The 11,740-nt window shown below is 51.9% G+C and overlaps 1 protein-coding gene across 1 annotated transcript; it reads left to right on the top strand.

The window, feature by feature from the left end:
- Positions 1-208: 208 nt before the first annotated feature.
- Positions 209-10,158, top strand: LOC130030293 (vomeromodulin-like). The gene is made up of 13 exons (XM_056121538.1): positions 209-705; positions 1,011-1,112; positions 2,065-2,223; positions 2,793-2,883; positions 3,194-3,248; positions 3,948-4,021; positions 5,351-5,497; positions 6,209-6,331; positions 6,609-6,676; positions 7,003-7,036; positions 8,176-8,236; positions 8,673-8,752; positions 10,135-10,158. Exons 1-13 carry the CDS (start codon positions 209-211, stop codon positions 10,156-10,158), a joined length of 1,515 nt encoding a protein of 504 aa, XP_055977513.1.
- The last annotated feature ends 1,582 nt before the right edge of the window (positions 10,159-11,740 follow it).

Below are 11,740 nucleotides of genomic sequence, written 5' to 3'. Positions count from 1 at the left end.
AGAGCAGGTGCTTACCTGCCTCCTCAGGAGCGTGCATGGCCCACAGCACCGCTGGGCCTGCGGGCAAGCGAGCTCTCCACTCCTGCCCCCCTCCCCCCGACGTTCTCAACCCGGGACACCACAGGGGAGTTCAGGCAGGGCCCCAGAGGTCCTCTGCCTCCAGTGGCCGGCAGCCAAGGGCAGTCTCGTGTCTCTTGAATCCGCAGACATGAACGGCAGCCTGCCCGACAAGATCGAGGATCTGGTCAAGTGTTCCGACGTGAACCTGGCCGGGCTCGTGGGCTCAGTGTTGAGCACCGCGTGCGGCACCGACCTCCTGGCTCTGCTGCCCATGGACGCTCTCTCTGGTCTGGGTGTGCTGGATGGCGCCCTGGGCAAGAGCGCAGACGCCAAGGCCCCGAGCGCCGCAGAGGGCTCTGACCCTGCCGCCGTCCCGGTGTCACCCATGGTCCCCGACGGCCTGCCCGTCTCGGTCGCCAGTGCTGAGGCTCTCCAGGATGTGGTTGAACCCATCTCCCAGGTTGCCCAGGACGCGGCTTCCAAGGCCAAGAGCCTCGCAGGGCTGACTGACCCCTTGAGGAAGGTGTCTAGTGTCGTTGACACGGCAAAGAATCTGCTTTCCACTGGCCCCGTCAGAGACTTGCTGCCCTCCCTGGGCTCAGGCTCATCCTCAGGCGACCGGGACGGGAGCGGACTGCTGCTGAAGTGAGAGTCTCCCTGCTTGCGGGCTGGCCCCTCCCAGCTGAGGAAAGCTGTTCCTCCGGACTTGGAGGGACAGCGGGACAGTCCCAGAGTCGGGGCAAGCCTCATTCCAGTGGGCAGCCCTCTGCGGAGTCCCACCAGGGGACTCAGGCCATGACCGGTCAAGGGGTGACCGGGGGAGGGACTCGCGTGTGCCTGGGTGGGGGGCTGGGGTGGTTGTTCGCTGCTACCCCAGAACTGTCTCTTGCTGTCCGATCACTCCTGGAGACGACCTGACCTTGCTGACCTCCGATGTGGTCCCTTTGCAGTACTAAACTGGGTGATGTCACTGTGAACAGCATCACTTACTCAATGACAGACAAAGGGATGGACGCCCAGGCCTCAGTCACCGCCGGCGTGATAGCAGAAGGGTGAGCAGAATTCCTTCCCCGCCCGGGCAGGCGAGACATCCTCAGAGTCGTGGAGCGGGTCGGGGGACACAACAAGAAGGAAAGCAGATCCCCGCAGGACAGGGACCCTCGGTCAGGGTGCAGCCAGATCTCTCCTCTTGACCCGGGGACCCTCCCATGGAGTGAGACAGGGAAATGGTCCTCGTACAGTCCCGGTCAGAAAGAAACGCGCCTTTCAGGGACACCTGCACAAACCAGCAGAGGCCCAGCAGAGGCCCAGTCACCGAGAAAGCAAATGCTTTCAGCATCGAAGCAGCCAGGCTGGGTGAAGCTCCGAGGGTCAGCGGCATGAACGTGCCTTCCAGAACTCACCCGGCGAGAATAGAGTATCTGGCCCGATGCAGAGGGGGCCCTGGGTTGACCTGCACACAGTGCCGTCCCTGTGCAGGAAGGACAGAGGACAGGCAGACCCAGGACACACCCGGGCAGGGATGGCCCTCCCCTCAAAGCTGAATGCTACTGCAGCCACACTCAGCGGGGAGGCAGAGCAGCCTCCAACCCTCAGACTCCCACCTGGCCGGGCCCCCACAACTGGCTGGGTCTGTCCCCATCCTGAAGGAATCAAAAAAGACACCAGTCCAGGTTGGGGCTCCTGGCACCCACACCCCAGAGCTGAGGTAATGGCATCGAGTCCTGTCACAGGCACCTCCTCCCTTGGGGGCCCAAGGCCGTCCACAGAGGGAGACGTCTGAGAACTGAGAGGCGGGGGATGATCCCACACACATGGGGTGTCTGCATGTGCCGGGCTCCACTCAGGATCCCGGGATGGTACTCTGAGGGTTGTGCTCATGGCAAAGCGCCCAGCAGTCCCTCTCCCAACACACCTCACTTAGCCGGGGCAGACGCTCCCACCTCGACGAGACCTGAGTCGGACAACTCTAGCCCATGTGGTCTCAGCTGCATCTCTCTACAGTATCGCCGGAGCTGCGGTCACCGTACTCGAGATCCAGGTGTCAATGGTAGTAACAGTGCACATCAGCAGTACACACGAGCCTGCTAACAACACTTGCCAACTGGAAGTCGAGCAGAAGTCCATGGAGGTCACAGAAGTGTGCATCATGCTGGTGAAGACGTACGTGAGACCCTCGTCCTCATTGACTGCCTTCACTCCCGGCAGGCAATGAGAACACAGTGTCCTCACTCTACTGAGACACATGCAGGGGAGCACCAAGCTTGGAGGGCAATAGACAGAGGCCCAGGGAGGTGGGGTGGGGTAGGGCGGGCTTTCTTTTGGAATGTTCATCGCTCGCTCCCAGCTCATGGGTGTCTATGTAACTGATGCTCTGCGGGGACCTAGAAGTCTACAGAAACTCACCATCTGACCAATGTCCCAGTCCCAGGCCGAGGGGAGTGGTTTCTCCCAGTGACAAAATTTGGCCCCTCTAGCCCCGCTCTGCTCCCAGGTCAATCGGCTCATTGGGTACCAGGATCTGAGGGGGATGGCAGAGTCCCCTATGAGAGAATGTGGGATCAGACTGGGGGGAACCCAGGACCCTCGCACCTCCCACCTGCACTAGAATTGTTTGAGAGTCAGTGGGGGCTGCACGACTCCGGAGAGGCCCTGGTGCTCTCTGCCGATCAGTCTCCCAAGGGCTTTGCTTCTTTCGTGAGCCTCACACTGCCCTGCGCTGTCTTTCCCAGGGCCCTGGACATGCTGCCTATGTCTCTGCCCCTGCCTATTTCCTTGAATGATGTGATGCTGATGGTCCTGAGCGTAGAACTGACTAAGAACGTAAGTCCTGAGAAAGGGAAGCCCTGGCTCCCAGCTCCAGGGATGGTCTCGGGGGCAAGCAAGGAGAAGGCCGAGACTCACCCTGGGGCAGCCACCAGGGGAGCCTGGAGGGTCCTTGGGGGCCCCGCTGAGGCCAGCACAGGCCAGCCTGAACTCCTCAGGCCCCAAAGTCTCCCTGCAGCCTTGGAGGGAGCCGAGAAGGTCTGTCACCAAAGTCAGGGGACAGGCGGGTAGCAGAAGCAGAGGGCCAAGGAGCACAGCAGCTGGGGTGAGGGCTCGCGCAGCTCAGCTCCTGTGCTGGATTTCACAGGCAAAAGAATCTTCGTGCGCCATCCAGCTGGATGATTTCGACACAGGCAAGAATGGTGAGTCCAACCTCCGACCCCTTGGTGCAAAGGGCCCATGAGGGAGTTGGCCAAGGCTCCAGGGACCCAGCCTGGCAAGACAAGCCTGACAGATTGGGGTGGGTATCAACTGGCTGACATCCAGCCACTGCCAGACACGCAAAATCTGCAGTCCACACCCTTCCCTCAGTTGTCCTGGGAGAGGCCAAGTTCTCTGCATCGGTGCATCTCAGTGTCCACAAGAGATGGGTGGAGCGTCCTCTGTGGGAGCGTCTGGACCCCAAATGTTGCCAGTGTTCGTGCATGAGGGTCCCTCAAGGGAACATGCCCCAGAGCACTCTTCTCTGCTTGCGTCCCCAAACCTATCAGGCTTCATGAGAGGGACTGGGAGCTCCGAGTCTGCAGACTTGCCCAGCAGAGGAGACAGGGGACAATTCCCACTCCCGAACAGGAGATATAGGGGCCTGTCAGCAAGTCTCTTTCTCCCACTGGAGGTTTGGCGCTTTGGCAGGAGGTCGAGCTCTCCTGAGCCTTCCCCATGCTGCCCTCAGACAAGTACACAGGAAGAATCCAGGAGACTGCTGCTTTTGGGATGGTGTCCGGGGTGAAACTGGAGTACTCCCTGACCCTTCACCCCAGGGGCGAAGTGCCCAGGCCCCTTGGTCACCTGGGCATGGGCGTGGCTCCGGCTTGTGTGCATGCTCTCCTTCTGTCCTGCAGTGACCGGGGCTGTGTGCCAGTACACCATTGCCAAGACCAATATCTATGCTGATGGCCTGTGCATCTCCTACTGTGTAAGTGTCCTCGTGTCCACAGCCATGCTCTACCAGAATGCCCAGAGCACTGACTGCCACATGCCCACTGGGGAGAGTAAAGAACAGTCTTGCTTCTCATCTCACCCCATATTGCTGTTGCATGAGGGATTTCCCCAGTTTCGGAACCTCCTGAGCTCCTGCACCAGCACTGTGATCTCCTCCCATCCTCTCAAACAGTGAGTGCTAGCACAGGCATAATGCTCCATGAGAAGTACAAGAGATACACAGAGGCCAGTTATATCGACCCTGCCACAGCTAAATTGCCATCACTTGGAAATGCAGCCTAGTCTACTGGGTCAATTTTCCTGGGGACCCCATCAGGACTCCCATGCTAATGGCAGATGTATTCTCGCTTACTGGCGGCCGGAGTACTGAGGTACTGCCGGCCAGAGTTATACTATAACAATTGCCTTGCAGCATCTGACCCAGATTTGGTCCACAACATCCTGTGTGGCCCTGCAAGAACTGCCAGGAGTGCTTCCTGAGTGCAGAGCCAGGAGTAACCCCTGAGCACTCCTGGTGTGCTCTCCCCCCATCCCCAAGAAAAATAAGAAAAGAAATATACGTACGAACAGTCAGGAAAGGGAGAGCAATGAACCGTAAGAGGTAAAGAAGGAGATCATTAAGTTGAACAGGAACAGGATGGACAGAAGCAAAGAAATGCTGGCAGAGCTTAGAATGATGTGAATTAGGAAAAATGCAAATGAAAGGAACATTTACTTCTCTGGAGTAAAACACAGGACAACTGAAAGAAGCAAAAATTCCAAGATGCCTTGGAGAGTTCACGTCCCTCCATGCCCAGCTGCATGTCGTTTGCATTTTATTAGAGATGAATACTCTAGACAGGAAGGGGGTTTCTTTAACAGAAGTCAAAGGCTACTAAAGTTTCCCTGACAATTAGGGCCTCCGCTTGACCAGGGTGGGTCATTCTACGTCACAGGACAAGCCTGGAAAGGCAGGTCTCTGAGAGCATGCCTATCCGCACCTGAGACACTTTACTTGAAACACAATGGAAATGGCAGGATGCACCTAAAAAGGCAGCCTTGGTGACCAAAATCTGGGCCCCACAGACACAATCTCCGTATGTTCTGGTGATGCCCTTCACGGGACTTTGGCTCTGCAGTCTCCAAAGACCTGCCCACAGTTCCCCGTAGAAAGGCCTCAGGAATTTCAGGGGCTGTTTCTCTCATGGTCACCAGTAGCTCCCATGGGCACACTGCCTTCTCAGCCTCTCACTCAGGATGCCAAGGGGCAAACGTTGCTGAGGGATTCCCTATGACAGAGATTTTTCTGCTTTTCTTTCTCTAGGCCAAATGCACCTGGAATAAAATCCCAGTCTCAATGCCTGGAAGTTCCATTCCTAAGCACCCTAAAAATGATAGTGTTTCTCTAATCTTGTCTCACGAAACTGTCAAAGAATTTGTCACTCGATGTGCCAAGCCGGTCAGAGTCAAGGTGAGCACTGTCCAGCTGGGTGCCCAGAATCAATCCCCGCTTGCTTCAACCTGCTCTAACTCAGCTGAGAGAATGCTGAACACTGATTGTTGTTGTAACATTGTTCCCGAGAACATTGGGAGGAAACATTGGGGAGAGGGTGTCCCTTTACCCCAGGAGGAACACAGAAGTGGGTTTGTGCTGGCCCGGGTGAAATCAACTGAGAGGCAAAGGATGTAGTCCCAGTGTGGAAGTGACCCATTACAAGTGTGAGCAGGCAGTGGGCTTCTCCCAGAAGGGGGCGGGAGGGAGGTGGGGCCACATCCAACAGAAGGAAGGAAGCACGGGTGTGAGCAGTAAGTCAGGTGGCCACAAACAGTCACACTCCTCACTCCTTCCCCTGAACTGTGCCCAGAGTATCACGAGTGCAGCCGAGTGCCGCAAGAGCATACAAAAGGTCTTTAAATTGGTTGAGGGCTGAGAGAAAAGTCAGATTTTTTATTGTCCAGTCCAAGCCCTGCTGCCCTCCAGAAAAGGAAATACAATTCAGGGCAATGTCTGGGTTTAGATCCCGACCACCATGGTGGGCAGCCTTATCAGCACTCGGTCAGGTCACCCACTGATCCCCCAAAGGGTGAAGCCTCTTGGAGACAGAGTGTATGGGTGTGAGGGTGTCTCTAATACAACCTGGAGGGCAGTTCTCCATTCTCTCCCCCTCTACTCTCATGACAGGTAGGGGATGTGGAGGCCTGCATCTCCAGGCTCTCCTATGGCTACCGGCCTGATCAGAAACTAGAGCTGATCATGAATTTTGAGTTGAAGAAGGCTGGCCAGCCCTACGGCATTGCTCGATCGGTGAGTTCTGAGTCCTCAGGCAGCGCCGCTTCTCAGGAACAGCAGCAAGGCACAAGGGCTCCCTGGCAGGAAGAGGAGACAGTGCTCTCTGGGCGTAACCACTCCCCAAGCCTGAGGGCCAGAGGACCAGGTGTTGACCAGCTAGGTTGAGGGACTCTGAGGGAAGCAAAAGGAGTTGGGGCTGGACCTGACCTTGACCCATTAAAGCCCAATGCATAAATGTGCTGAGAAGCTTTGTCCGAGTAGCACTGGCCACTCATGCTTTTCTCTGCTTCAGGTTGCCATGTACTCCCACCTGTGCAGGACAGCCAATGGCAAAATGGTGGCAGACATCAAGATGATAAGGTACTCTCTCTGTCTGTCTGTATCTCACTCTATAGTCCTCCTGGGAGAGGGCAATTAAAGATCCAATAAGAGGAATTACTTCACAAAATTACACCAAAACTGTCACTGAAATGGCCTTTTAGAAATCTTCCCATAAACTCTAGGGAAATCATTATGGCCTTTTTAGCTCAAACATTCTTGTTCCCATTCAACTTTCAAGTCTTCTTGATACTGTTCAGTTTGTCTGTGATTTTCCTCTGAGGAATCTGAGGTGACAATCTCTGTGTTACAAGGGGCTCCTAGTTTGTATCTGAAAATAATCCTTCCTTGCACCTTTTCTTCAACAGCATGACTCAGCAAACCACGATGCCTCCTGAGATTGTAAGTTGGTTTTCAGAAAGCTCCTCTGTGAGATGAGAAATTCTTATTGTGTTCATGGAGACGTGGTGGGTCAGGACACTGTGCTAGGAGGTTGGTGGGTTGGTGTCAAACCACCTCCTACCACCAAAGAGCTGGTATCTCCTCAGCACCTTGACTGGACACCCTATTGACTGCTCTTCTCACTCAAAACCTCACACTTTACACTGCCCTTTTCCTGGTCCTTGTTTTGCTTCTTTATAGCTAAGTCAGTGCTAATGGCCCCAGATATTTTCCTTTCTGACTTACTTCATTTAGCTACCTAATCCTCTCCACTTCCTCCTCCCTCATTGTCTCAAAAGCAAGATTCATTTTCTAGAGCTAAGTCTTATCCTAATGTTTGTCTAGACCACACTTTCCTCCTCATTGGGTTGTCATGACCAGCAGTGCTCATGAGCTAACCCCTCCATCATCATGCAGGGTTCATTCCCTTGTGGCACTGGGGGGAATTTGCAGGACCCTGATAGAATCCAGTGCTCTGGAAGGCAAAATGTGTGCTACAGTTCACTGAGCTCTCTCTGCGACCAGATTCCTTCTTTTCTATCCTGTCATCTGTCACTGGGTACTCAGGTGGTTTCTAGATCAGAATCATGGTGCATAATGAAGCAAAGAATACAAGATTACCTATCTCATTTTGAATTTTTGTCTTGCACTTTTCAAACAAAACCTCAAAGGGCAATTCTGGGTTACAGTTAGTTCTGGTTTAAAGATTTGGAGAAAACTCATACTATTTTCCACAGAGACAGAACAAGTTTGCATACCCACCAGCAGTAGGAAAGGTTCCTTTGTCACCAAACCCTTGCTCACATTCCTTCCAGTCATCCTGATAAAAATGTGAACTATATTGTCACTGACGTTATTAGTCAGCTATATTGTCTGCTTGGAAGAAAAGTCTGCTCTCCTCACTTTTCCTCTTCATGTTATTCGAGTTTTTGTGGCACAGTTTTAAGATCAGACTTCACTACCAGACACTGGTAGTGTCACAGAACACCAAGAAAGCAGGTCAAAAGGCTGTGAAGTAGATTCAGTTCAGAGTCCAACTCCCTGCTCCCTGAGGCACAGTCAAAGAGATGCCGCTGATCTCACTCTTCCCTCTGTTCCAGATGGACGAGATGCCAAACTTGGTCTATGAAGTGCAGTCCAGAGCAGTTTCTGCCATCACTGGTATGTGGCTTTGCTCCTGGAACCCCGAATAGAGACACAGTCACAGGGGGCAACACCCTGTGATATCCCTTTGTGAATGTGTTGAGGCACATTCTCCTCCCACACTTTGGATGAAAAGCACATTGTGTTCACATTTGCATGAGCTCTAAAGGGGCTCAAAGGACAGCAATACACAGGGCCTATTTATGACATTCTCATGCCGGGTGAAGCCAGATGTGCCCTTCTACCTCCTATACAAAGTCAATGTACCAGCTGCTTCCAGTTGGCCCAGGATCTCCTCTGACCATGAGAGCTCATATGGGACACACAAGAGTGCCCAGAGACTAGGTCCTAGAATCATGGCTTGCCCAGGGCACCCTGCCTGCTGGTGGCTAAAACAACGCTGTCCATTTCTTTCTTTCAACTCCTTTCACAAGATGTTTCCCTGTATTTTCAGGATGTTTAAGCCAATGGAACCTTCCCACTGGGGTGTCCTCAAATCCTGTGCCTCCTGCCAAGCTTGTACCTATGAAGACGGTAAGATAGACACATTCAAAGAATTTCTGAGGCACCAAAACCACTGAATGCTTTCACCTTCAGAGCAGAGAATGGGGCCCAGGGGAGCTGTGATCCAGTCACTTGGGAAGATCTGCCCAGCCCCATCAACACCCCTCATTCTTTGTTCTGAGGATAAACCTAACAAGTGAACTCCAGTAGGAAACACTCTTCTCACAAGATAAAGGAAATTTGTTCCACACATACCTGAACACACCTGAAAGCTATGTTGGGACATATACCCCATCTCACACACACACATGTCCAGTGCATCAACACAGTCCTCCAGTGTCTGCCAAGGCTCCTCCTTCTCTGCCAAGCTGACCTGATTCTTCCTTTTCCCCATCACTTGGCCCCTGAATCCTGGTGTCAGAAAGAGAATTTGCTTCTGGAGAATGATTCAAGAGATTACTATTTCAATCACACCTTTCAGGATATCAGGAAAGGGTCACAGTGGGATGAGTGGGATGAAATTTATGAGATTGAATAGAGAAAGGGAGAGGTAAGTAGCAGTGGAAGATAGACTCATGAGGCAGGAACAAGGTTCAGAAAGTTGCCCCATTTTGTCTTCTGTTCTTGGGAACCACGTGTAAGGGTTGTCCAGCTGGACCATAACTTCTCTTGTTTGAACTCACACCTCAGTGATCATGTACTACTTTTTTAATAACCCCAAATATGCCCATATATTTCTGCCAAACCTAGAACAAAGAAAGATATCTAGTGGGGCAACCAACATTTCCACTGAGCAAATTCTTGGACACCAGTTCCTTTTCCAATTCATCCTTGACTCCAGAGACTGGAGCCCATGTTTCAGTTGCTCACATCATAGGGATGGAGTGAGCTTCTGCAGTGACTTGATTCAGGTCCCAACAGGAACCTCAGGAGCCATCTTTTCATTCTACCATTTACAAATGAGTTCTGCGTCAGCTCTGCATGGTGGTCTCCCACCTCCATGCAATTCTGGAGGGAGTTTCACCCTCCATAATTTCCCATAAGCACTCCAACAATTGTCCCCAGAGTGACCTCTGGGACTCTCTCAGCCTGGCCTGCTTCTTGCCCCATTCTTTTTTTTTCTTTTTGGGTCACTCCTGTCATATTGTGCAGGGGTTACTCCTGGTTCATGAACTTAGGAATTACTCCTGGCGGTGCTCAGGGGATGATATAGGATTCTGGGAATCCAACCCGAGTCGGCCACATGCAAGGCAAATGCCCTACATGCTGTGCTATCGCCCCAGCCCCAGCTCACCCATTCTTAAAGGGAGCAGGATTTTCAGCAGGATGGAGTTCAGTGGTTGACTCTGCCCACGCCCGCAGTCACCTGAAAAGTTTCAGAATATAATAAGATGTATTTTCTCTCCTCACAGAAAGATCTTCAGACAGGAAAATAAGCTTGTGATAAGCTTGGACAATCTGCTGTCCAAGAATTTTTCAGAATCAAATCACTCTAAATCTTCTCCAAGAAATGCTGGTCCCAGGCTGTCTTTATAACTAGGGCGACAAGTAGGATAGTGTTCTGAACATCTCAACTCCTCCTTGGAATTCTACCAACATGACCTTGAATTGACAAGTGCAGAAAGGCATGCACCTAGGGGCTGGGCATTTTGTAATCATTTCTGTAATAATTAACCTCTTTTCATGCAAAATGTGAGTCATTGTCTTCATTTCCTACAAATAAGAGCTGTAGCAATAGTATGCAATGGACAGGCACTTGCCTTACATACTGCTGACCCAGGTTCGATCCCCAGCACCACATATGGTTCCCCAAGTCTGCCAGGAATGATCCCTAAGAACTAAGTCAGGAGTAAACCCTGAGCACCACCAGAAGTGATCCTTGAGTGCAGAGTCAGGAATAAACTCTGACTACAGCCAGGTGTGATCAAAAAATAAAAACTAAAAATACTACAAACAGGAGCCACCGCATAGGTCTAGGCCAAGTGAAAGCACTCCTTCCTAGGGGCATCAAAGCAACCCTAGGGGTCTGGGCAGCAACACCTAGGATGACTGCCTAGAGGTTAGCACACTATTACAACAATGATTAAGACTTTGTTTCCCTGGCTCTATCCTCCATATCTCCAAATGCTTTATTTTGCCCATTGACCGAATACAAAAATTACACAGGGGTCCAGACTCCTGCATTCCCAACCTCACCTGTTAGATCAAGGGGTGAGATCCTCAAATTCCTGAACCAGGGGGATTAGATGAGAGCCTTTCAGCACCATGAAAAGAGCAATGAAGGAGTTAGTTCTCTGCACTGTGACTATAAGTCATGCCAGTGGCCATGAGAAAACCCAGGAGACAAGGTCACAATAGTGTAAAATACACAGAACCTTGGAGAGTTAGGTAAGATATGAAAAACAGCTCCAATCTTTCAAGCAGCCAGAAATCCTCTAGCCTATATCTGATGTCTGTAGAACATGTCTGCACTACAACTAGATAAAGGGGGGAGGTGGGCTAGCCACACAGTGAGGGGCAGCACCCTCTGAAGGGTCAAAATTCACACCATTTCCTTCAACCCTTTGTCCAAACCTAAGGGGTCCATATCTCCAAAGCCAGTACCTCCCATGGTCACCCCGATCTCCAGAAATGGGCTAAGGCACTTTCCTCACTTCTCATTTCCCATTCCTGGAAATTGTTCTTGATTCCTCCCTTTGTTAAGAGCTCAGTCTCTATGGATTTGGGCTCTATAACCTCTTCCTTCTGTCTGTTTCTCTCCCCACCATTAAGGTCCAAGATACTGCCCTCACTCCCCAGAGCAATCTTTTCCTGCCCATTTATGTCTGACCACCTAGGATCCTTCCTCCACCCAACAGTCAGAGTTCTCAGTTCATAATTCAGCAACTCTCACCTATAGCCCTTCCAATAACTGCTTAGCATGTGAAGAATTGAGAACTGTACTTTCCAGATAGGAATCGAAGAGTAGTTCATCTCTGTGGAAACAGGTGGGCTGTCCCTTGGCGAAAGGTAGATTTT

The sequence above is a fragment of the Sorex fumeus genome, unplaced genomic scaffold, assembly GCF_029834395.1.
Source record: "Sorex fumeus unplaced genomic scaffold, SorFum_2.1 ptg000044l, whole genome shotgun sequence".
NCBI lineage: Eukaryota > Metazoa > Chordata > Mammalia > Eulipotyphla > Soricidae > Sorex > Sorex fumeus.
Note: the sequence above shows the minus strand (reverse complement) of the source record. Positions and strands in the feature narration are given on the sequence as shown.

Bases quoted from the DNA above. Each gene is read 5' to 3' on its own strand.
- LOC130030293 (XM_056121538.1), top strand. From the start codon at position 209: ATGAACGGCAGCCTGCCCGACAAGATCGAGGATCTGGTCAAGTGTTCC. The intron at 2,884-3,193 runs GTAAGTCCTGAG...TGGATTTCACAG, and splicing joins GCGTAGAACTGACTAAGAAC to GCAAAAGAATCTTCGTGCGC. The intron at 6,332-6,608 runs GTGAGTTCTGAG...TCTCTGCTTCAG, and splicing joins CCTACGGCATTGCTCGATCG to GTTGCCATGTACTCCCACCT.